General features: G+C 42.1%; 1 protein-coding gene across 1 annotated transcript in view; it reads right to left on the reverse strand.

Annotated features, from left to right (window-relative positions):
- The window catches only part of SEMA3A (semaphorin 3A), a 209,291-nt gene that overhangs the window by 59,890 nt on the left and 121,974 nt on the right, over nucleotides 1–27,427 (reverse strand). Inside the window, exon 6 of the mRNA XM_032801540.2 lies at nucleotides 21,168–21,287. Within this exon, the coding sequence (XP_032657431.1) occupies nucleotides 21,168–21,287 (120 nt within the window). The remainder of the gene's footprint in view (nucleotides 1–21,167; nucleotides 21,288–27,427) is intronic.

Raw genomic sequence — 27,427 nt, forward strand, 5'->3', positions numbered from 1 at the left:
CCTCCCCACCAGCATCTCCTGAGATCTAGGAATTTAGGATCCCCTAGCCAATTTTACAGGGAACAGAAACACCTCACTTGCCAGACAAATTTTCCACTCATGTTGTTTCCTGTCGCCTGTGTGTATTTTTCCTGCATAGCGGAGAATATGGCCCTTACCTCTGGGGTCTCAGTTCATCCATTTGCAAAATGGGAAGAATAATATTTATCTGTTGTACCTCATAGGGGTGCTGTCAGGCTTAATCCATCAATGTCAGTGAACTGGTTAGAAGGTGCTATATATATGTACAAAAAGAACTGGATTGAGCCCCTCAATTCATTTCGTAGGGAATACTCATCAGATGATGATCACCAAACCAGTCCTATTCCAAAGTAGTATTCCAGCAGACAAACAGTCCTGCAGAGATTCCCTAACCTTTCTAATCCTTGCACAATAACGTAATTCCTTTGCCAAGTCCTTCTGATGCAGCCACAAAGCTGAGGTCATTTTGTCAGACTATGTAAAATGGCTTTGTTATTATAATTAACTTTTACAGCCAGTGTACAACAACTTGACACAAAATCCATTAAGGCAAGCTTAATAAATGAAGGCAGTAGAGACTGAAATAAGCACCGGGTGAATGATGGTTTTTAACTAATCTTTCAATTTAGTGAAATAATGCAAAATCCAGCAAGGCATTTCAGCAACACTTGGGAATGGAGACACAAACCCTCATTACTACTTTTGATATTCAGTGTGACAACATCGATTATGACGACCTCATTTAGTAGTCACATGGACATAATATGTAATTCCAACTTAATTTAGCATCAATCAGCACAAAAAGAATTACTAGGAGTTATAGCTCAACGGAAATAATTTACAGGCCTATCACTGATATGATATATTAACACTGTTGGTATAAAAATAAAGGGAGGAGGGATATTGGCATACGCTGTGACTACAATCATGGATTCACTAGAGATAGAAAAGACCTACTAGGTTACCTGGTGCATCTCCCCGTTAATAGAGGATTGCTCATCGTCAATTATGCTTTAAAGGTCAAATCTTGCTCACTGTAGTCACACAAAGCATCTACTTCCATGTCTGCATACAGAGGTTCAGAAAGTTTTGAGGCATAATTACTGTAACTCCAGATTCTAAAAAGTTTCTGGGAATATTTTCAAGTTGTTGTCATAAAGGGCCATTCACCTGTATTTTAATGCTATTTTTCAGTGGGTATGGTGGGGTGCCTACAAGCACACATAAATACTTGAAAAGCTTAAACACCAAAGAGAGAAAATTATTTGGTCAGTGACAGAGGATAAGGGTATGAAATTTAAAAAAAATGAAAACTCAGGAAAAATATTCTCACAGTAAAATGTATTAAGCTGTGGAACACTCTCTCAGGAGAAGCTTTCCACAGACAAGATTCTGGCAATTATGTCAAAAAATATAACTGAGCTGTTCAAATTGCATATCACGGGGCTGGGTAGCAATAACACCAATCCCCGTACACAGGCCAGTAAAGATCACTCATTGATTCACAGTGCAGCTCTCTGTTGCATAGTCTATACTCATTCCATGTTCAGAGCTCTCATTGACCTCAACGGGAGTTCTGCACGTAGAAATAGAGCAGAGTATACAACTGAGACCTGAAATGCAGATGAATGAAGAGAATTTTGCCTTTTCAGTGTTGATATCTGCTGTGGTACCACTGAGGAAACAGACATTGCCAATGAAAACTACTTTTAAATTTCAGCTTTTAGAAGGTACAGAAACATTTTATTTTATTAAATTATATTATATGCAAGAACAAAACAGTGACTGCTTTCTCTTTCTAATGGGCCCACATCTGGAGTATCTAGGTATCATAAGGAAGCAAGTAAAGCATAATTCTGGCAAAAGGGATGGCACTCCCTTTTCTTCTCACATTTTATTCTTTAGTTTTTCTTGTTGCATGTATCTTGAATGCTGTACAGAATACAGATGATAGGTTATCCATCAAATTATGAAAGATCCGTAGTGATCAGGGGTCAGCTGTCACCAGGCTTTCTATTTACAGTTCATCTGTCTTACTGTTCAGTAATTGAAGATACATTTTAAAATATCAAGACAAACTGCATATAAGGAAATCACATATAATTCTCGCAAAGGTTTTACTAGACTCCTTTTTTGGCCTCTATAGTAAATCTGTAAGCATCATTTTAAACACTTGCCTGGTTCTGTTGCTAGTTTTTGTTGACTCTCTCTTTTCTCCATGCTTGTAGATCTAATTTCAACCTTTTAAACCCATTTTAAGAGACCTTTATTTGCCAGCTTTACAACACACTGTGTCTGCCTACTCCACAACTCCTCTTTTTACAGTTACAGTTTTTACAGTTATCTTTTAAAGTTTACTATTTCCTGTCTTGTAGTCTATGAAATCAAATCCTTCTTTCATCTCCTTTATTCCAGGATTTTGCTTTCTTGCTTCAAACTTTTATGGGAAACTTCCACTCTCCCATCCCATCAAATAACATTCTTTAAATATTCACAATGCATGTTAGCTCCAGTAAATGTCTCTACTACTTCCAGTGCCCACTATTCCCCATTTACTTTGCTACAGCTTCCTTGCAGGCTCCATGGTTTCAGTAGCTTCATTTGAACTACCCTATATTTTTTCTTTGCATTAGCAATTCACTGCTCATGAACACATGCACATTCACAAAGATCCAAATCCTGATCCTATTGAAATCAACGGGAGTTTTGCAATTATTACAATGGAACATGGATTTTACTCAAAGATAATTTAGTAACCAATAAACACCAGGGTTAATATAAGGACTATATACTCTGATGCCAATGTTGGCACATTTTTGCCAGTTTAAAAGAAAAGCCAAGCCAAGCCAATCCAAGCCATGGCTTTGTCCCTGTTTATCTGAACCAAACCTTTACTAAACTACCGACAGGAAATTCAAGATTTATTTGTATGCTTATGTTATGAAAAGCACCTTCTCCATATCTTAGAGAGTTCCACTAATCTAATAGAAATACATACCAACCTGTCTCTAAAAACAAACAAAAAAAACCAAAACTTTTTTTGTATTGTTTATTTATTATCTGTTCAGTGGCAGCACTAGAAGCCCCAGTCGTGGCCCAGGACACCATTGTGCTAGGCTCTGTACAATACAGAACAAAAATATGATCCCTGCCCCAAAAAGCTTACAGTCTCAGACACTCTTCTACAGCAAATAAATCCTCCTCTGCCACTTTGTTGCATCTCAACTTCCTATGTGCAAAATGTCCATCATGCTACCACAGGGGTGGGCAAATTTTTTGGCAGGGTTGCAAAACTGTATGGGATTGCAAAACTGTATGGAGGGCTGGGTGGGGAAGTCTGTGCCTCCCCAAACAGCCTGGCCCTCACCCTCTATCTGCCCCCTCCCACTTCCCAATCCCCTGACTGCCCTCCTCAGAACCCTGCTCTTTCTATCCTAACCATCCCCCTCCTGGGACCCCACCTTGTATCCAACACCCCTGCTCCCAGTCCCCTGACTGCCCCAACCCCTATCCACACCCCCATCCCCTGACAGGCCCCCCGGGACTCCCATGCTTATCCAAGCCCCTCGTTCTCCGTCCCCTGACCGCCCCCCCAACCTCCACCTCATCCAACTGCCTCCTGCTCCCTGTCCCTTAACTGCCACCCCCCTGGGATCCCCTGTCCCTTATCCAACCCTCTGGCCCCAGCTCCCTACCATGCCACTCAGAGCCTGGCTGGAGCTAGATTGCTGCCCCTCTGCTTGGCCAGAAGTGCGCAGCCCACCCTCCCCCCACCCGCCCGCCAGAGTGCTCCCTGTGCTGCCTACGTGGCTGCGGCGGAGGGGGGACAGGAGGGGAAGGGCCGGGGATGAGCATTCCCAGTCAGGAGCTCAAGGGCCGGGCAGGATGGTCCTGCAGGCCGGATGTGGCCCATGGGCTGTAGTTTGCCCACCTCTGTGCTACCACCTGCTACACCGACCAGACAATGGGATCATATATGGTATAGAATGAGACCAGCCAACTGCAATCCAACTCTGGGACACTGCTAGTAAAATGGGAATGGAATGGGACTCCAAATTAGGTTTGGATAAAGTTGGCAGTTCAATTTTTGTGGCTTGTCCATACCTTTCAAGCTCTCAATAACCTTTTAGATACTTATATACAATATCCTGCATGCACAGATGAAACAGATAAATGACTTGAGTTATACCACTGGAAATACAGTTTCTGCAGGAAAGCTTCCTAAAAGAAATTTTGTTACCAGCTTTCCTGTTATATTGTGGTTATTGAACTATACAGTATCACAATTCATGATACATTAATTGTTCTTTACGGATTATCAATTGTTGGCATAGGAAGCCATTATATCTTGATGTTTCTTAAACTGTACCATAAATTTGTAATTATGTGATAGATTCTTTATTATATGGTGTATAACAACACTGTCTCTCTGGGTACATGTACGAACCTATACATTAAGATCTATTCCAATATATAGTTTTACAAGTATGTTAAGTATTGAATCTATGGGCAAGTCTCTGAATTAGTGCAAGCTGACATAGCTCCACTGAAGCCTATGGACCTATGCTGATTTATACCAGTTTAGGATCTGGACCTGTATCCTTCTACACATTCTATTCTTCTAGTGTTAGTAGCAGTGTAAGTCCATATTTCCAGGGGCTTTTTACTTCACATGCAAGATCTGAGAACAAACCAGCTAAAATGTAATTTCTGTTACATTAAAATATTTTGGCATTTTATAAGATTCAAAAATGCAAAAACAATAACACATGGGCCAGAAACTGGATTTTTGTCAGCTTCTGTTTAACTGAAAAATTAGCTATATTTAGTAAATAAAATATCACAAGATTTTAGAGAGACGAGGTGGGTGAGGTAATATTTTTTTTCTTGGGTCAACCTTGGATGGTGAAAGAGACAAGCTTTCCAGTTACACAAAGCTTTTCTTCAGGTCTGGAAAAGGTACTCAGATTTTAGTCTGTAGGGTGTTAAGGATCTTTTTTAAAAATACACATAGCTGTGGAATACACTGTACAAGAATATTTTTAACTGAACATAATAATGTTTACATGGACAACTGCATTCCTTCCATCTCCTCTGAATAATCTACTATGTGTTTGTATATCTAAGCTTCACTCAGCAGCTAAGAAAAAAAACTACAAGACCCTCAGCTACTGATTATCATGGAAATGTGCTTGAGGTTTGTCATAATATAGTAACAAACATTGAAAGAAATAGTCTGTGGCCATAGTTGTATATTTGGCCTGGATAATTTAAAAAGCTGCTTGTTACAGTGTCGATGGAAATGGGAATTCTGAAGCAAAGCAGGATGCATGCAGGACTCAAAGGCATCACACAGGGGATACAACTACGTTCTTTTACTGTGTCTTCCCCATGGTACCTGACAACAGTGATTCTTTGAAAAAAAACTCTGTGCAGTTTCATGTTTATTGTCTCAGTGATTTCCAGTCAAATGTGCTAAGCAAGCTTACAAGTAAACAGAAGGGGTTGTTTTTTCCCTCTTACTTCCAGAGCTGCAAACTCAACCTAGGGTCTGAGTGAGAGTGTAACGGCTTCTCTCCACTTGTGCATCATTGCCAGTGATAAAGTTGTGCAGGCCAGATTAGGCCCTCCATGACACTTATACAACTCCCTTGCCTTCAGGGTTTGCGCAGGTGTTGCATATTGGAACTTAGGAAAAAATTCAGTTGAAGACATTTAAGAAGGCATGGAATAGGACTGCTGTCGACTGTGCTGGCTTAGAAGAGTTAATAGGAATGAAAACCACTAAAATCCAATTTTTTCCACTAAAATGGACAGCTGTGATTCTGAATATAGATGGAGATCTGTTGAGGAATAAGGTACCACAACAGATTGAATGTTCAAATTCTCATTGGATCCTTTTTAAGTATTCTTCCTCAAGTATTTAGAGGAAATGCAACTATGGTAATGAAAGATTTTCAGTATATACTTATTACTCCTGAGCAGACACACAAAACCCTTGGAAAAAAACACAGAAATTGGGCTTGTTTTTGGCTTAATTGGCTTGTGAGTTGTTTGCTGGCTAGTTTTTGGCTTGTACATTTTTGCTTGTCTGGCTTGTAGCTTCCTTTTTTTTGATCAGCTCCCGGCAAGCAAGGGCAAGGGGCAAGCAGGGGCAAAGGTGGTAGAGAGTCAGGATGAACAGTGGGCCCACCACAGTCCCAGACTGAATGCTGAGTGGATCTAGTCACATGGAGTGTTGGGGTTCTTAGGCATTGGCTTGTTTTGGCCCCGTTTTGAAATGGCATTAGCTTGATTTTTGGCTTACTGTGAAAGTTGAGGGTGCTTATTTACAGCGTGAAAGTTGGCAACTGTGCTCCTGAGGACATTTTGCACCAAAAAAAACAACAATTCTGTGCCAAAAAATTTAAAATTTTGCACACAATATCTTTAAATTCTGCAAAATTCTGCAAGTTTTATTTGTCAATAAATGCAGAGGCTCCAGCATGGCAGTGGGGAGCACAGACCACTGGCTGCATGAAGGTGGGACACAGACTCAGTGATGAGGTTTCACCCAACCCTGACACAGCACAAGGCCTGGGCCTACCCCAGAAACACCCTGGAGCCCTGCCCCTCTGCACCAGGTGCACCATGTGTGGGGCAGGCAGGCTCAACCAGGCAGGATACAAGTGTGGAGTGGCTTGGTATGGGGTGAGAGGATTCTGTGTGGGATAATTTGGGCATAAGTAATTCCTGGTAGGAGAAGAGGAAGTCCCATTCTCTCCTGCCTCCAGCCCAGCTGGTGTGGGGGGATCTGGATGCACAGAGGCTTGTTGGGGGGTTCCAGGTGCCGGGGTAATGGGACTCTGCAGGGGCTTCCAGATGAAGTGGTTTGGGCTCAGGATAGGGGCCTGGGTATGGGAGGCTCATCTGGGGGCTCTCTGTGCTGGGGGAGTGGGGCTTGGTGGGGTGGGGATCTGGGTGCAGCTAGTTGGGAGTCAATGGCATGTGGGTCTGGAGGTGGGGCTCAGGGTGGTGTAGGGAATGGGGCATCAGGGTGGGGATTTAAGTGCAGGGATCTCGGAGGGGGATGGTCTGGGTGCAGAGCTGGGGGTCCAGAAGCAGGGTGTCTGGGTGAAGGGGTTTTTCAGATGCAGGATCTGAGGTTCAGTTGGGTGGGGTTGGGTATGGAGGGCTAGCAGGTTCTGGATGTACCGGGTGAGGCTTGGCAGGAATGTCTGAGTATGGGAGGTCTGGATGCATGGTGGTTGGTTAGATGGGGGAGCAGCTCCCCATACAGTTACCCCTCTCCCCACAACTGAGGAGCAATGGGGGCAGGAAGCAGGGGAGGATGATGAGCTTCCTGCAGCTGGAGCAGGTTTCTGGGGGTGGGTCTGATACAACCCCTGCCACTCCTTGCAGGGGAAGAGGAAATCCCATCCTTTCCTGCCTCCAGCCCAGCTGGGACGAGCAGCTGATCCCAGCTCAGTGTAGGAGCCAGTGGCTGGGGCGTCCCCAGCGCTGCAGTGATTTACCTCTCCTCCAGCTGTTCCAGGTGCCTGAAACAATGTACCTGCACAGCTAGGGAGTGGTGCGTGACTGCTCTTGCAGCTTCACTTTGATTCCCTGTCAGAAAGTCATTTTTCTGTGGGGAGGCAAAGAAATCTGCGGGGACATGAATTCTGCACATGTGCCATGGTGCAGAATTCCTCCAGGAGTAATCCTATCTGATACAGTTTAGTGTTTAAAAATAATTAAACCACGATATTCTACAAGGTTTTTAGTTAACTGCCTATTGTGTTTAGATAAGGAAACAAACAAACAAAACAAAATAAAAGAAACCTGTCCTACAATTTTTCTTGATCTTACATACCGTTTGTGCTGCAATACTTAGGCACAATGTGGTGAGTTGGGGCCAAAACCTGTTCCTTTGAAGTCAATAGTCATACCTCTATTAACTTTACTGGAAAGAGGAGCAGACCTTTAACAACGGAGCTTAGTATTGCCTTTACAATTCCTTCTTGTTGTAACTTTTAAATCAAGCTCTTGAAATTAGCTGAACGTATTTTCTATGGTTTTCATACACAGATATTTCTACTGCACTGTAAAAATAGGCTTTTAATACAAGAGAGTACTTAAGCAACCTAGTACCAGCCATCAGTTTGATATCAGCCCTGACATTATTTAATTTTGAGAATCACAGAGGTTAAATCTCACTGAACTATAAACAGATGGAAACATGCAGTGGAATCCCAGGGCACAGTTCTGCACAAGCTGTAATTTAAATCATATTGCATGCTAAGATGAAAAGGCAGCGGGGTCCCAGAGGGCATGAATAAATGTGCAGTCACTGATTTGCCACACAAATTCATGTTAGGATTCTATAACTTTGCAACTGTGATGTCTACCATTAGTGCGAGGACCTATCATTTATTGAGCTTTGTGTATTTATATTAAATAAACCAAAGAACAAAAGCAATTACTTAGCCTTACAACCATGCAGACTGGAATTTTTTGAAATTCATTAACGGAGAAAAGGGGAAATGATAAACACAAGCAGTGAGAGGAAGGTCTTAAGTCTACAGGACAATTCACCTATGTCTAATGCTAATTAGGATTTTAATGTATGCACCAAGTATTCAGTTTAACTCAAATGCAGTTTTAACTCAAATTGTATGCATAATTGTTGCAGTGCAAACACCAATCTGGAGCTGGTATTTGCACATGTGAAGGCCAATTATGGCTTTTTGCCTGATGGGATACCTGATATGCACATTCATTTGTGGTAATTGCATGCAATGGTGCATGGTTTTTTTGTATAAGCAGTTCAAAGTTTAGCACTGCTCATATGTGGGGTTTTGGTTCGGCCCATTATATACAGAAAACCGTCCACAAAGTTTGGATCAGGAAACAAACCTCCAAAAGTCAGTGACTATTCAGATCCGGGTTCACTGGACTCCCATATAAAATATTTCAGGACACTGGTTTAAGGCCACTTAAAATTCCCATATGGTACAGTTCTCATTTAGCTGTGTTTTTTTTTTTTTCTGAACTTATTTAAACAGCTAAAAGGTTTGTCTAGGCATTGTTTGACGTAAATGAAAGATTTTAAGGGAATTCAACAGGTATATAATGGGGTGACAGAAATAATATGAATCCCATGAAAGGTAACTAAAGTGAAGATTCATCTTTAAGAAAAACAGCTATCATTTTTTGCTATTAAAGAAATTAATCACATTGATAATGTATTGATAGTAAAGTATATCATCGGTGATATGACCCAAGCTCCTCAGCAAATGTAAACCAGTACAGCTACCCTGATTTCAATGTAGCTATGCCAATTAACCCCAGCTAAGGAAACAGTCCATGAGATCTTTTAGGTACAATAGAAACATAGGCCTGTTGTCTTTCTGTTAGCTAGTTTACCTATTTAATCTATGTATCTTCCAATGCATTTGCCTCATGAAATATCTTCAATACTGTTTAAGAGAAAGACCTGATCAAACACATGTGAATCCAGATCCCAACTTTAGGGGTTGAATCTAAGGTTTGGACTGCAGCACTATAGAGCTAAGGGGCCATTTACAAAGTGTGGATCCTGATCTAAATTTCCACAAAATTTTGGGGTAGTTGAATCCAGGGGTAAGATCTGGGACCATCTCTAATGTCCCCCATCGCCACAGTCAATAGCATTTCTCTTGATTATATTAACAAAAATTCTAATAAAAAGGCCAGTTTATGTCTCCCTCTAACCAAAATTAAAACACACCCAATGACTTTGTGTCTAATTCTGTGAATGGCATTAAATTCAATGAAACTTGCTTAGTACCATCCAGCTTTGTGTGGCTGAAACCCTCTAATTCTCCATCCCCCCATGACCAGCGTGCCTAGTCACATCACACTTAACCTTTGGCTTGGCTTCTCAAAAAAGAATTTGTTTCACTCCATTCACAGCCTCAACAGTTTGGCAAACCACACTCAAGTGCCGCACTGGGCCTTTATATTGAACACACTAATCTGATTGTTTTTCCACTCTACAAACTTTGGGTCAACAATCAAGCCACTGCCAGAAACTAATTAATTTGCAAACAGGCCCTATTTTCACAGAGGGAGAGCTTTTGAGAGCTATGTCAGCAGAGCCAGTCACACCATGGTGACATGCATTGTCATGGCATCCACTTTGCTGGGTAATTTTCCTCACTAATTTTTCACCACACACATGAACTCAAATTACCCAGTCAACAGTAAATCTCTATTGAACGCCCACCAGACTCTGAATGTGGTGGCCTGAGAAGAGGAAATTCGTACTGACAGGGTCAACATGAATTAAACTGATGGCTAGAGCAGAAGGGGAAAAAACAAGGAAAGAAAAAAGCAAATTCAGACATTTGTCGTATTCAAAGTAGAGGGAAATGTTACAGACCCGATCCTGCTCCTACTGAAGTCAATTAGAGTTTTGCTAGGGGATTCACTAGAAATATTTTTTTTCTTTAAAATGCTGGTTAGTCACCTCCATTAACAGTAATTGCAAAACTCTCCAAGGGTCAGATGCTGACACCCTTACTTCGGGCTTGTCTACAGGGAGACTTAATGTGTAGCAAGCCAGGGTGTAAATCCACAGTGCACTAGCTTGCCATGCACTAACTGGCCATGTGGACCCTGCTACCATGCCACAGGAGTCCAAGCACGCTGCAGATCTTTAGTGTACAGTGGCCAGTTATTGTGGGTACATCTACACTACGGGATTATTCCAATTTTACATAAATTGGCTTTGTAAAACAGATTGTATAAAGTCGAGTGCATGCAGCCACACTAAGCACATTAATTCGGTGGTGTGCGTCCATGGTCCGAGGCTAGTGTTGACTTCTGGAGCGTTGCACTGTGGATAGCTATTCCGTAGCTATCCCATAGTTCCCGCAGTCTCCCCTGCCCCTTGGAATTCCGGGTTGAGATCCCAGTGCCTGATGGGGCAAAAATCATTGTCGCAGGTGGTTCTGGGTAAATGTCGTCAGTCATTCCTTCCTCCGGGAAAGCAATGGCAGACAATCATTTTGCGCCCTTTTTCCCTGGATTGTCCTGGCAGATGCCATAGCATGGCAACCATGGAACCTGTTTTGCCTTTTGTTACTGTCACCGTATGTGTACTGGATGCCGCTGACAGAGGCGATACTGCAGTGCTACACAGCAGCATTCATTTGGCTTTGCATGATAGCAGAGACGGTTTATCAGTCGTTCTGTACCGTCTGCTGTGCCGTTGTAAATTGGCAATGAGATGACGGTTATCTCCCATTCTACTACCCGACTGTTGCTGTCATGGTGCCTAGGTAGCTGAGGCTGCCATGCTGGGGACGCAAAGACAAAATGGGGGAAATGACTGCTCCGAGTCAAATCCACTCCTATCATGGTATCTAAAATAGAGTCAGTCCTGCCTAGAATCATGGGGCAAGTATAGGGCTCTTAGGAGAAGCGAGATACCACAGAAGAACCAGAGACACAGCTCGCTCCATGCTCAGGATTCGCCGCAAAAATGATAGCTGGGCATTGGCCATTCACAGGGGGTTGCCCCTCAGACAAGCCCACCTGTTGCGTTCCCGTCTCTCCCTAGACCTTCCCTGGGAGTACCACTGGCATGTCCCCCCATTTGTGGTGAATGAAGTACTAAAGAATGCAGGAATGAACACCTTGGACTCTGTTAGTGAGATAAAATGAGGGGGAAGGCAGCACTCCAGCTGCGATGATAGTCCAGAGCAGTAACAGAATCTTGTTTCTTACACATGAAAGGGAGGGCGTGATGGAGCTCAGCCCCCAGTGCTAGGGCATGAGAAGGTTATCCAGCCGTTCGTACGCATCTCTGGAAGGTGACCGGGAATCATTCCTATTTTACCCAGAACGCCCCTTGCCGGCCTCGACCTGAGGCCAGCAAGGAGCACTACGGGCTCACGACGGGCACCGGCCTATCAGTCTCTACTGCACTGTACCATCTGCCACAGGAGGGAGGAGAGAGGATACGTAGTTTACTGCTGCAGCACCGAGTCTACCAGCAGCAGCATGCAGTATACATAGGGTGACATATTAAATAAACAAGTCAAGAACGATTTTTTCCCCTTTCATATCACTGAGGGCGAGGCAGGTAAAATTGGAACCGAGGGAGGTAGACCCTGACCACCCGGACAATGTGTTTAGACCCTACACATTGGACTCACCCAAGAATGCAAATGATTTTCAGAGACTGCGGGGACTGAGTGGGAATAGCTGGAGTCCTCGTACCCCTCCCTCCTCCATGAGCAGCATTTGATTCTTTGGCTTTCATTACGCATGTCAAGCAGCACTGCAGCCCTATCAATGCCTGGTAGTTATTTTTTTCAAACGCTTTGGCTAGTTCGTCTTCTGTAAGGAGCGTCGATTGTATGAAACAGATGGTGTCTCGTCCATGTATCTTATGTCAGTCAGATCTTCTCTAAGTATCTCTCGTTACTGAGGTTCTCATGCTAGAGCTCTTTTTGGTATATTTGTGTATGTCTATCGCCATTCTGCCTGTTTGCTGATTTCAGATGTCTCTTCTAAGCGGTATGATTTAGCTAGTGATAGTGTTATAAGGTTCTTAGAGAGTCGCGGGTGGCGTTTTCCTGTTCCTACCTGGCTCACTCTGCATCTTTGTATGTTTCAGATTTGTCTCCAGTTTTAAGCGGTCTACAGTGGAGATACTGCATGATACGCGCCCAGAGGCCAATACCGTCGATTTGCGGCCACACTAACCCTAATCCGATATGGTAATACAGATTTTAGCGCTACTCCTCTCGTTGGGGAGGAGTACAGAAACCGATTTAAAGAGCCCTTTATATCGATATAAAGGGCCTCGTTGTGTGGATGGGTACAGCGTTAAATTGGTTTAACGCTGCTAAAATCAGTTTAAATGCGTAGTGTAGACCAGGCCTGTCTGCACTGTAGATTCACACCCTAGTTCACAATAAAATAAAAACATAAATATCTGAGAATCCATCTTAATAAATAAAAGACACAATAAAAAACGTTTTCATGGAAAACTGATTTCAGAACATTCATATCACCTTGATAATGCATGATCAGAACAGTTACAGTGAACATTGATGTAGGAGAACTATTTCTCTGTGTAGACAAGCCCATCTTACTCACTATAACAATTGTGTTTGCCTCTACCATGATCCTCTGAAATCAAAGGACTACTTGTGGATCATGGTAACACTCAGCCTGAGCAAGAATGGCACAAATAGCCCTAAATAAGGATGTTCTTCAAGGACTTTATTTTACCAGTTTCCAAGATCATGATTAGCCAACCTAGACTTAACAGATTATTATGTGAAGAAATTAAGGGAATCTTATGAACATCGGCAGCCTGTAAACCTCTTGAACTATCTCTTGCAAAGCCAGCCTGCACACACAGGAATTGTCTTGAATTAGTAGCCTGCCATTTAAACCCATGTTTCTTTTCTGATGGTGATTCAATTCTTTGTAAAACACCTACATTGTATCATTTAAAGAGAAACCTGTTCCAGAGACAGAAGAAAAGCTACAGTCTCAGAGTGTTAACATGCCATCTGTCCTGCAGAAAGGAGTGTCTTTTTTACTTGAACTCAGCATTATTCAATGTAATTCACTCTAGTGAGGAGGAGAGTCTGGCAAGGCTACACAACTGTAAACTAGTGAATGTGGGTGGCCTTTATGTCATATATATATTTTATACACACACACACACACACATGCACACACACACTCACACACACTCTGTATTAGGGTGACCAGATGGGATGAAGGAAATATTGCGACACATGGGGGTGGGAGAGGAAAGTTCCACCGGCGGAGCGAAAAAAAAACAACCAAAAAACCAGGAGTGCAAACATCGGTCGGGACGCGAGACACCAAACGCCTAAATATTGGGACTTCTGGTCACTCTACACTCTATTGATAAAATATTCTTTCAAAAAAATAATTGAAATGAATATACAGGGAGTAGCATAGAGATTGCTGTTAACAGCTACCTGGACTTCAATTATACACCATTATCTCGCTACCCTTCCTTATGAGGAATAGAGCCTTACTCCACATTACGCTACAAGCACTTCCATTGAAATCAATAATGTAATGATTAATAAACCAACAACTCATAAATACAATATCGAGACATGTTTCTTACTCAGCTCTGGAAAGGGTACAGAATGGATCCCTAGGACCTGATCATGACCCGAGTAGTGTGCACCTGCAGGTAAACATCCATGCCCTAGAGCTAAAATATAGTGGCTGAATTCTGGGCTGTGTCTTTAAGAGACATAGCGTAACCCACAAAGTGTCTGGATGTGGTGTTCTGTCCCATCAAGTGGCACTGAGACCACTTAAACAGAGAGAGTTAAATGAGTCTGCTCTACAATGGGTCAGTGTTACAACAGCACAGTACTTTCATAATGGGGGGTACCCTGTGAGTCTGTCTAAATTATGGCAGCCTCCCCATGCTGCCTATGGGCCATAGCACTGGCCAGAATCTCTGCAGCAGTGCATGCTGCACCCCACCTTTTGCATGACTGCTAAGAGGGGGTCTTCAGAAGGTAGTCTTATGGCCGTCTTTCACAGTGCCTCCAACAGAAATCTTTCTTCCCCCTAAAAAACCCAAAACACCACAGATCTGGGATTGTCACACAGCTTTGTGCTACTCTGACCCTTTTACCCAGCATAAAAGGGCCAGAGTGAGGGTGAGGAGCTTGTATAATAGATAAAAACCCTTTTGAAAGAAAATGACCCAGTGCTGTATTATTAAGTATTGGAATGAGAAAATAGGGTCTAGTTGCTGAAAAGATTTCCAATAATTCCATTCAGACATTTAATGTGAGAGAGCAATTTTTTTCTGGTGGAGGGAACTTTAAGAGTGCTTTTCCCCTGCATGCACATGTGTCTCCTGAAAGTGGAGGAACCTTAAATAAATTGCTCATTTCCTAATTGCTATTGGCCTTCAGTTCCTGGCTGGAATGGCTTCTTATATTTCATTAAAAATACCCCAAGTATCCAGACGGGATGTGTGAACTGGGTGAGACCTAAAGCTTCCCGTACCACATTCCCTTAAATCAGTAGCTGTATAAACATCAAGTAACTGCAGCAGCAGAGAAGAGAATGTTTGTGCTTTGAGTAATATAACATTTACTCCAATAATTAGGTTTTAATTGCAGTAAAATGGCTGTAACACTCTGGGAAGGGAATGAGCACAGGAAGGAGCTGTGATAGAAGACAGGCGTATACAGATTAGGGAGCTGATGGAGAGCAAGAAATAACCTTTTAAATCACGTTCAACATCTCAGGTTTGGAGCAAGAGATGAAAGAGAAAAATCTTAAAATCCTTTTTGGATTTTAGTCTGTTCAGGTTTTTATATCGCCCTCATCACCACAGTATCTGAGCACCATTAAGTGACATCATGAACATCTGTCACATGTGGAATTTGTCACATGGGAAATTATTACTATTCTTTTTTAGTAAAGAAGAACATGAAGGGGGGTGGGGAGGGATATGTTCAAGAGGGGATGGATTCTTCCTGTTTATATGGGCATACGTTTGTTATGTCTGCAGGAGTGACAGTGTCCATGACATTGTGTCTACAAAAGGAAAGTGTGGTTCTTTGTCTCTCTCTAGTGCTAGTCCACATAAGAGAATATCAATTTGCTACTACTTTCCGCTAATGGACATAGTCCTTGCGCTCAAACAGCAGATGTGCAGGTTTCAAGTGTAAGAGGTCCTTGGAACAAACCCTACTGTTGTCTTAAGCAGAGCAGGTGATATCTAGGCTTGGCAGAACTTGATTTTGACAGATAATATTGATATTTGTATGCATTTTTTTTAGATATTTATCAATTCAAATTTTCCAAATGATGAGGTGTCAGACCACGGGGGGCTCAGCAGGTCTGCTGGGGGGGGGGGTGGCAAGTGGAGCAATTTGCCCCAGGCCCCGAGCCCTGGGAGCCCTCCAGGTTTTTGGCAGCACTTTGGCGGTGGGCCCTTCACTCGCTCCGGCTCTTCGGCGGCAGGCCCTTCAGTGCAGCGGAAGCCTCGGCGTGAGTGAAGGACCCATCGCTGAAGTGCTGCGGAAGCCTCGGAGTGCAGCCTGGTGAGTACAAGCGCTGCAAGTGGTGGGGAAAAAAAAGAAAAATCCACGATCGGCGGCACTTAAGCTGCTCCACCACCTCTGCTTCATTCTTTGGCTGCATTCGGCGGTGGGTCCTTCACTCCGAGAGGGACCCGCTGCTGAATTGCGCTGAAGATCCGGCCCTGCCCCAGACCCCCTGAATCCTCTGGGCAGCCCTGGGGCTCAGACAATAATTATTTAATGACAATTGATGGTTATTCAAAAAGTAAAAGCTTTATAACCATTAAAACACAAATTGCCAGCATCGTATGTCAAAATGTACAAAGTAAAGATCCTTAAATCAAACTATAACAAATTCTCTACTAGCATTTTTCGTACTTTGCTTATCTGTAAGTTTTGCTTATTACTGATGCAAATATTGTTTTTCATTGGCTTGCTTGTGTGTGGTGAAATCAGTGTTCACTGAGATTTACCAATAGATGTCTAATCCTTCCAAGCCCAGTTCTATCTAGATTAATAAATATATCACACTTGTCCCAAGTAGTACTCAACCCTGGTTTGTGAAATAATGCTGACTATGTTTTGCACCAATTCAGCTGCACTATTTGTTGCCACGTGGGAGGTTTGCATGAAAGTGGGAGGTAGGGAAGGTATTTAAGAACATTCAGGGTAAGGGAAGTATGCAGAAGTGGGAGTGGTATGGAGAAATGCTGCATATGTGGAGAGAGAGAGGAATTAGTGTGGCTAATCAAAGAAGACTCATAGAGTCAAATACAGTAGAAAATCAGCATATTCAAGCCTCAGCAGAAGTTGGAAAGGAACAATAGTTCACTTCTAAATGTCTTCACACATTTCATATGACCTTTTTAGAAAAGAAAATACCTGAAAATATTGAGAATTTTGTCTTTCTGATTCCACACACCACGCTACACAGTGAGATATGCTAATATGCAAAGATATTTGCACATCACCAGCACTGAGGCATCTTGTAATCTGTCATAAAGGGAAACTGTGTACAATGATGGCTATAAAGGACTGCACAAATGTCATAAGAGGATCAAGTCCATGTTCCCTGTCTCAGAGCCTGTGAAATTTAAGAGGGCATTTTCTTTTTTATTGAACACTCGCTCAGTTTCTACAATACTCAGCTGTTTATGGAACCGTAAAGTAAAGATTATCAAGGACAATGTCTCCAGGGGACTATGCGCAGCTACTATCCCACTTTAAATATTAAACCACAGAAAGGGTTCTAAAATCACATCATGGGGCTGGTTTAAACCCACAGAAAGCAAGGAAATTCCAAGTTAAGACTGGAAATCCAGCCTGACATTCTGTCTTTAACTCAAACTGTTAGCAGGAGGGTGTTTCGGGCTTGCATTGCCTCACTTTTGTGGGTGAAAAACAGATGCATAATGCTCCTTTAATGTCCCTTTTGTGGTTTAATTTCCTTTCAAACTGTCTGCAGCCCAACTCCGAATATTTTCTCTTAAAATAAACATTTATGGACTATTCATTTTTCAAATCTGATTTTTTTTTTTTTAACTTTAAAGATGTCAGGCTGGAGCCCCTCTGCTCAGGTCAGAACCAGGGAGGGTGAGGGGAAAATTGGCTCTAAGCCATCTTTCCACTCCCCTGATCCTACGCCCAAACAGAGGCTTTTCTGCATTTCTGTGTTGCTTAGCATTTGCTTCAGCACACTGCACTGCAATGTTCCCCCCTCCTCTCTCTTCCCCTGCTCTCCCTCACTTCCATCCATGCCTTCAACCCATCCAGGAATTCCCCTGTGCCAGGGGATGGGAGTGGGTGGTACAGAACTGCATATGCTGTCTTTAGATCACTCAAGAATTCCCACTACATCAATCAGGGAAATCACAGGCGCTGGCTTTCTCCTTTGCCTGGCACTGCTCAACCCCCATCCAGCCCCAGGCCCTGCCCCTACTCCACCCCTTCTCCCAAACCCCAACCCGCTTCTTCCCTCTCAGTTCCACCCCCTCACCCAAGTGCACCCCGTCCCTGCTCCTCCCCACTAGCACCTCCGGCCCACCGCGGAACAGCTGATCATGGTGGGTGGGTGGTACTGAAGGGAGGGGGAGGAGTCAAGTGGCAGGGCTGCCTGCGGTGGGAGGCGTTAGGGGGGAGGGGAGCGGGAGAGCTGGCTGCCAGGAGGTGCTAAGCACCTGCTAATTTTTTTCCATCTATGCTCCAGCCCTGAAGCACCCCTGGAGTTGATGTTTATGAGGGAAATCCACAGCTAGGACATTCCTCCATCCCCTTTGCACTGAAGAAGCCGTAACCTATGCATGCTCAAAATACCACCTTTCTGTCACTAATTTCAGATGTTCCCAAACCACTGCAAGTGACTGGTTGGCCCAAGGGATAGAGAGCCTTTCAGTTGTTGTTTAGCAGTTAGAATCAGGTCCATGTGTATAATGACAAAACCATTATCACTGAACATATCTTTTTAGTGGTCTTGCGATAACTCCAATAGAGCTGCCCACAACATAAGAAACTGGTACTTGGCTGATATTCCCTTATTGGAAGTCTCAGCAGAGGGCGATGGGAAGGAACTGGAAAGCTTTCACTTCTAGTGTATACAGAGCTCTGTGTATATAGATCACATCTCATCCTTCAATGCTGGCATATTTCATTGGAAGTGTAGTCATTTAAAAAATATCTGAAACCCGGAAATTTATTTTGTAATTACATATAAAAAAGGCAAATAGAAAAAGAAAAGCCAAAGGATCCGTGTGTCTGTATAGTTTCAGCCCCAGATGATTATTTTTGGACTTCTCTATTGGTCACAGAAAATTCAACTGAAGTGCAGGCAGGACCTCATTAATGAAAATGATGAAAATGTACTGGAAAAAGCCCTGTAGCCTTTAATAAGGAGTAATAATTCTCTAACAGAATTCTCAAACCAACTTTTCGCAGGGATCTAACTCTAGTAAATCACACAGGATCAATCTCTAATCCCTTATATAGGTTTTTGAGAACAATTTCTTACATTAGTAAATTCAACAGGACTTTGCCACGCAGGAATGCAGTTTAAGGACTGTAATTAAATCCCAAACTCATGTATATTCTGTAAAAGATTGAAATTGTCTCCTGTTTGTGTTAGTTCAAGAATATTTCCTTTGAGAGGGGTCAGAGTTTGCAAGCTCTTTGCGTGCACTCTCATACTTCACTCCATCTTCAGCACGAAGCAGTTCTGGTTTCCGCACCCTCTCAGATGTTAACTCAGTGCTAATTTGGGTAAATCAGTTTTCACATTCAGCGCGGAAAGACTGATAACTGAATCCACAAAGGAATGACACATTTTCAGGGATGAAGTGCAGGGGATGCGGACAATGGCTGTGCTTTCCCACTGCATAAATCCTCCTGACTCATCTGTTATTGTGTGAATCTACTGCACAAAAGCAGCTTTTACTTGCGTGATTCGGCTTTATTTCACCAAGGCCATCACAATGGGCATGGGTCCCGTGCTATTCTTAGTATTAATCTACCCCACAGCAAGATACTCTCCTGGCAGAATCTATCTATACAGATCAGTGACAAACTCTCACTTCCACTTCAATGTTCCCTGAAGTCCAGATATCCTGTTTATCATCAGAACAACAAGAAATCAGTGAGCAATATTTCTGTACTATCAGGCGAAACTGCCTGCAAAAGCAATACCCAGTTGATGAAAGCCTGTTCTCTCTGTCCCCATGGGAGTTTTGCCACTGATTTCAATGGAAGCAGAATCAGGTCTAATCTGTTTATAATTATTATTATATCCATATTATCTGTATTACATTAACATCCAGAGATCTCAGTTAGGGATCCATTGTGTTAGTTACCATCCAGGCATCTAATAAAAAATAAATCCCTTCCCAAGAGATCTTGTAGTTTAAACAAAATAATGCTAACCTGATACCAGGAAATCTTGGCAATAGCTAATATGCTTGCCCATTAAAAGTCATGTTTCAAAAGATACCTTCCCTTTTGCACTTGAAAAATTTGCGTCTGTATTTTTGCACCTGCACTGAATTGTGGATGCAAATATGATTACCTGACCCTCACGGTAGGTGCAAACATTTGAAAACATTTTGGGGATTCAGAAATAGGAATGCAAATACAAACTGTATCTACAGAAAGAGAGGCTGTCAGCCCTTTACAAAATTTAGCCCTAAGTCTTTTAAATATCAGTATGAGGTTGTCCAGAGTGTCTTCAATTACTTTAAACAAGCTTGTGGAACCAGTTAGCTTTTTAAATCTGTGAATACATGAATATATTAATGGACAAAAATAAACGTACATTTGTGCGCCTATCCAAATCCCATTGGAGTTAGTAGAAACTGACTTCATTTGGAATTAGATCAGACCTTTATTTGCATGTGCAAATTCTTTGCTAACACCTGTATTGTGGCATTTGCACTGGCAAATGAGCACTTCTGAGTCTAACTGGTTAACTGCATATTGTAAGTGAAGTTACTCTGCCCTGTGAAAACAGCAAAGATTCCAGTCATGGAGGCAAGCTCCAGGGCATCCAGGACTCCTTTGACACGCCAACATATTGGGAGCTAAGGCATGTTTGAGGTCTCCTGTTATCTAATTTCCCTTCTCCTCTTTCTCCTCCGGGGCAATCTGGAGGGTCAAAGTCAGAACTGCACCTCAGAGATGACCCGGCTGCATTATGAACTGGCCTGTAGCGGGTACAACTCCAGTCAACAGTCTCTCTAGCATCTGTGCTCAGACTTTCCTGCTGGTAATTCCTCAGGCCTAGAAGTCCTGTTTAACATATATGTACAGCAGTCTGCTCCTGCCACATGATACTGCTTTAGCTGCTGCCTCTGGATATGGTTTAAATTTAATCACACTCCACAAATCTCAATATAATTAAAAACCAAAAAGCGCTCCTTTATAAATCAGTCTTGATTAGTTTAACTGGTTTAAGACAAAATTCTGCTCCATATCAAGAAGAGGTAAACATGTCATGGGTGTTACTGGAAAGGAACTGTTTGCGGTTATGCTAGACTTTAAGAGCTACATGAATATAACACTGGAAAAAATGTATGTCTCTCATACCATTCAGCCAACGGGAATCATGCTGCTCTGTCCTGATTGGATGATGGTGCCCCAGAGTTCGGAAAATGGCAAAATCTCTACCCATGAAGTCTGCTGCTGTCCCAGAGTACAATTCTCCATCTGTGGAATGATATGAGATAACTGTAAACATTCTGTTGAGATGTGAACACATATTGCTACCTGTTACACTATTCCCAAATCATTCAGTGATCATGAGTAGGCTCCAAAAATCATGAGATTGGCTTAAAAGATGTGAGGTTTTAAAATGTAATTGGTGGTGGTACTCTTTATTTGCTATCTGGTTTCTGAGCCTTTAGGATGCACTGGGGTCACATTTTCAGGATTTCCTCTGCAACCATGAGGGCTAGAAATTTAATAGTTTTTTTTTTTTTTAATTAAAGCTGAGTTTATCACATAATCACTTGCCTCAAGAAGCTGGGGCATTTAAGAAAAGTACCAAATATTGCAATATTTGTGATAAAATAGCAAGAGTTGGCAACCTTGCTTTTATGTTATATTGATGAGATATAGGGACCAAGGCAGATCAGTGATATCATAGTGAAACTTTACTCCTCCTGTTGAAGATGCATGCAGTTCCAGCTGTTATATTCTACTGTTAATCTTGACTTGTTTCTGATACATGTCTGTGGTTGTCTTTTCGGTACCCGCTAAAGCAGCCACTTGAAGATATTAGACCCTGATTCTCAAGTAAGACTGGCAGTGATTTATACCTCACTTTGCACCGCTGCAAATGGTTACACACGGTGTCAAACTGTGGAGAATCAGGCCCATTGGTTCCCAGTTCAGAAAGTTGCTGAATTCTTTCCTTGAATTGTTTACATGTGAACTGCTTTCTCATATCAGATTTTAATGATGAATTCTTTGGAAGCGCTTTCATGAGCAACCTCCCCTGCTTGGGAAATATTTTTTTTTCCTTTTTGTGAACTTTCTGCTTGCAAGACTGTTACTCAGTGGCACACATTTCTCTCAGCATAGGTAGTAGGGAAGGAGGATAAACCTTTCTGCGGCATCCAGCCCATAAGCAGTACACAGGTAGTCAAGTCTGAAATCAAACTCACATAATAACATAGACCCAGAAATGCCACTGCTAATCCAACCAGAAGGGTTACCAGGGACAAAGAATGATGTGGTCCCAATTCAAAAGGCGAAGCTCAAATCTCACAATAGATCCTTGCATTGTGCCACTGTTCACAGTAGTCCTAGACCACTTTGTGAAGAGATGAATTCCAAGAAAAAGAATTAGATACACAATTAAAATTTTATCCATAAGCAGTTTCAAGGTGCCAGATATACAGCCAAATGACGGTGCCAATTTTGCTAGGAGTAAATGCAGAGTTATTCCATGGAGTTACTCTGGATTTAGGAAGCTGAGAGTACACTTTGCAGGATTGGGCCCTTATAGTACATATATAAGCAGATCCAGCCCAGAGTTTCCCTGGGAAATTAAAATAAAAGTATGTCATTCCTCTCAACCAATATCGTCGTTAGACAGAAGGATAAATCTGAGGATGAAGCAACAGTTTTTTAAAGCTCCAGTGATAGATTTTTCTGGTCAGGCTGAATCCCACCATAGACTGATTTTCAAACATCCTTTTGGAACAAGCGTATGGTTCTCACGCCAATTTTAGATATTTCCATGGGGGGACAGCCATGTCCAAACATGCCTATTGGATAATATTAGTGTCCTTCCCCTCAAACACTGATAGCATAAAATTATCAATTGATGCTACAGTGACTGGGTATCATATGGTATTGATGAAAGTCAGGAAGGGTGAAAACATGATAGCAGAAAGGCGTGGAATTGAATGAATTCACAACAGAGATTATAAGCAAATAGACCAGTTGTGCCCAGCAGGAGATGTAATCAGAAGTGAAACATAACAGCATATCATTAATTAACAATTTCTCATTCTTCTGTTTCATTTTCTACTTTTTTTTTTCAAACAGGAGACAATCACTTAATTATAGTCCTTATTATGTACAGCATATGCAGCTGAGATTTTTAAGAACAACACCTCCTTTGGCTTGTGAAAAATGACTTTGATGCTCCTCTTAACCTTTCCTTAACCTTATCCTCATTTTCTTTTCATCCACTCCCAAGCAAGTCAGAATAAATCAATATAAATCAACAAAACCAGTTTTTTATTTCTAAGCTGTCAACAGATGGGAAAGTCACTCAAGGAAAAAAATGATTCCAAATTTAATAATAGGCTATTACAATTAAGCAAATAGTTCAACAACTTAAAGATTTTTGTAATATTTTGCATTTTGGGGTCTCTCAGCGCTTGAGGATCTCATTCAACACACGAAGAACTGTAAAACTGTTGAGGTGCAGTCACCTCAGGAATGCAACATGGCTTCCTGTTTTGTGCCAGCTCATCACATGACAATTTAACATTATTGTAGTCTGATCTGATCTGATGGAGATTGTCTTTGCCAGCAGTCATAGGTGGGGTGGGAATCTCACCAACAAGAAGCTGAAGGATACATTTTACATAGAATTCTGAACTGGGCTTGAACTTAACTTTTGGAGGTCAAAAGGCAAGTTTTTGCTGTCTATTATAGCTACCTCTAAGTAGGGATGGGTAAGTATGTTTCAAGAAAATAACTATTTGACTCTTGGTCTACAACATGAACTGATTCACTGATATATGCAAGAGTTCTGACAGGGTTCAATTCAGTGCCCATTGAGGTCAACGGACATTAGATGAGGTCCTTATTGTGGGTACCAGTGAGAAATTGGGCTTTCATGGGTAAGAATTGCAGGACTGAATCCATTGTGTTTTAAAAATCATTTCTAATTTTTTGTACATCTGTGTCTCCTTGTTCCAGTTAGCATTAGATGCACTGTACTGCAGGAAGAGGTGTTCTTACTCTATTTCCAGCTCAATCAGGAGCAAGAAGTACCAGGAATCTCACAAGAGGGGTGAACCTCTTTGAGTGCAATTTTTCAGATTCAGGATAACCCCAAATGATTTCCCAGAACTTGAGTTTGAAATCTAGATCAAAATTTTGTCCCTTAGGTATAAGCATTGGGTGTTTATGCAGCCCTTCACTTTGGAACCTCATGAGAATCATCCATGGCTACTATAAATTTAAAAGGGTTTCTCATGCCATTGCTAAGCCCTCCAACCTCTGATTAATGCCTAAATGGACAGTATTTTCACTAGCAGCTTTAAAAAATATTGGAATTTACAGTTCAAAAAATTTACAATAATTTCTGAAGCTGAAAAAACCCAAATTGTCATTTTTCATTTATGTCCAGACAGCATAAAGAAATGGATATCGCTCCCTATACTGAGCAAATACGTCATTTTCTTTCATCAGCATTCAGAGAGCTGTGTAAGGAGCTAGGTGTTGTGAAAACAAATCTTTTTGGCCAAAAGAACTGGTGTTGACACGTGCACAAACAGATATATTGTATATTAACTTTCCAAATACAGAGGTGACTATTACAGTGCACAACCACTCTGCTTCTCATTGTAAATCTTTTGGACAGAACAGTTTTTCCTGATCCATTGAACTTCAAGAACAATTTTCAGATTTTCTTAGATACCAAGATGCCTGAAATTAAACAATGTTCATGTATCTTTTGTACTTTTTTGTCTTCAGCTCTTAACGATAAAAGAGTTGCTTAGTTCTTGGACATTACTGAAGTTTGAGGTTCTTGTTTTAAGGTTAGGATCAATTTTAGCTGTCCAAGGACGAAGATAAAATTAATGCTGGCATGGGCAGGTTACTGCAACAGGTTGGGAAGAGTTCCCTAATGAAATTTGGCACCAAGTAGACAGAGGACTGCCTCAGACTATTAAGGCTGGGAGTGACAGAGTGTTAGCAGGAGCACCCTGATCACCGATGTTGCTGCAGCATGAAGAAGGCTGAAGGCTCGGTGGTGAGCAATTAAATAATTTTTGATGGGGGATTATGAGCACCTGGGTGGTAATTATTGGGCTAATGATGTAATTGGGAGCATACAAGTAGAAGAAACAGGAAGTAAAGTGGGGCTCAGTGAGGGAGGTGTGCTGATGAGGGAGGCTGCGTGGCAAACACCTGCTATAAGATGTCTGTGTTATGTTCTGTGTGTAAAAATCTGGAGAAATAAAAGATATCAGTAGTGAAAGGAAAACAGCTTGGACATCTTTATGATTGTTAGGTACCAAGAATAGGCTGGACAGTGCAGCACACTGGGTAACATCAGATGCACTCTATGACATTAGGACACTCAACAATGGCTTGACTTTGTTCCCACTGAATTCAATAGCAAAACTTCCATTGACTTCAATGGGACCAGTTGGGCCAAATATAAAGAGATTTTTGAAAATCCCAGATGGGATTTTCAGAGGAACTTAATGATTCCAATACTATTGATAGTCAGTGCAACTGGACTGTCTAACTCCTTGACACATCTTTGAAAATCCATAAAGCCTAAGTGTCTCAGACTAATTTGTTAGTTAACAATCTTCTCTTAGAATCGTAGAATAGTAGGACTGGAAGGGACCTCAAGAGGTCATCTAGTTCAGTCTCCTGCACTCAATGCAAGACTAAGTATTATCTAGACCATCCCCGACAGGGGTTTGTCTAACATGCTCTTGCGATTTTCATAGTTGAAATGTACCCTACCTTTCCCTTTTCCTCCAGTCCTGTAATAGATGAAAGTAGTGCCTTGGGAGTAGATACTCCTAACACTTTCATGTATTAACATGCTCACATGCCAGTTGTTTAGTTAGCAACATATAGATAAGAAATGATGGCTAAAGAATGGCTTGGATTCTTGAGGACATGTTCAGAACTGGCATCTACTCAGAGTAGAGTAGCAATAGCTACCTTTAATGAACATTAACAAATAATGAATAATGTTTGCAAGTGGATGGAGTGAGAAACATATTTTGAAAATATACTAGAACAATTTAATAACGATGAAATGTTTCTTTAAAACATGATTGAATTTTATCAGGAAACTCTTTTTATGCACGTACATATTTCTTTCAGATGAGACAAAAATGGAAAACCCTGAATACTAATGGCTATTAAATATCGTAGGGCACTTTTTGCGTATTAATCTTGGCGTATTGCTGAAATTCCAACTTGGGCAATCACATTCTACTCACCTAAAATTTGCCTTGTTGTTTCTGAGTCAAGAATTTATTCTTTGCCTTCACTCTTAAAAAAAGTCACTGTTTAGGGTTGCTGGTAGTATAGAAGCTATGTTACACCTCAGAGGTGGCTGCATTTTAGTGACAGTTGAGTGATCATTTTAAATATCCACAGAAGAAACCTTGTGAGTATGTGTGGGTGCAAATTGCAATCCCTGGCCTTGAAGAAGGCAGCTGCAGTAGAGATGATATTCACTTATAGGAAAAGGCAGGAGAAAGTACAGTTGTTTCCTTCCAAAGAGCTTTACTATGGCAGTGGTCCCCAAACTGCAAGGCACACTCCCCTCGGGAAGCACAGAGGAACCTTCAGGTATGTGTGGCAGGGCCCGGGCCAGCCCCCCATGGGGGGCGGGGAATGAGCGCCACCCAGCCCTACTCTGCCCCAGTCACAGCTGCAGATCTGGCCCCAGCCCTGGCTGCTGCCCCACTTCTGGCCCCCAACTCCTGGCCCTTACCACAGTTCTGCTCCCGGCCCCACCTTCCGACTGCGTTTCCTGCGTGGCGTGGGCAGGTTCCATTACGGGTAAGGGGGAGTGTGAAAGAAAAAGTTTTGGGACCACTGTACTATGGGGAAGGAGTTGTGGCTCAATCAGCTCATCTCCCAGCCAGCCTGGCTCCATCCTCTTCTGGGTCAACCCCACCCACTTGGAATGCTGTATCTGCTGCCTCAGAGACCACATAGGCAGTGGGGATTGTGCTTCCCACCAGACCAACCTTCTGCCAGAGGGCCACTGGCAGAGTAAGCCATTGGAAACCAGTGAGTGAATGTGGCCCCCACTTCATAAAGTACTGAGGGAACTTTTTTAGTAAAATGTAGCATTATAATGTAGCCCAGGGGTAGGCAACCTGTGGCACACGTGCCGAAGGCGGCACGCGCGCTGACTTTCAGTGGCACTCGCACTGCCCGGGTCCTGGTCACTGGTCTGGGGGGCTCTGCATTTTAATTTAGTTTTAAATGAAGCTTCTTATACATTTTAAAGATCTTATTTACTTTACATACAACAGCAATAGTTTAGTTATATATTATAGACTTATAGAAAGAGATCTTCTAAAAACGTTAAAATGTATTACTGGTACATGAAACCT

The sequence above is a fragment of the Chelonoidis abingdonii genome, chromosome 1, assembly GCF_003597395.2.
Source record: "Chelonoidis abingdonii isolate Lonesome George chromosome 1, CheloAbing_2.0, whole genome shotgun sequence".
Lineage (NCBI taxonomy): Eukaryota > Metazoa > Chordata > Testudines > Testudinidae > Chelonoidis > Chelonoidis abingdonii.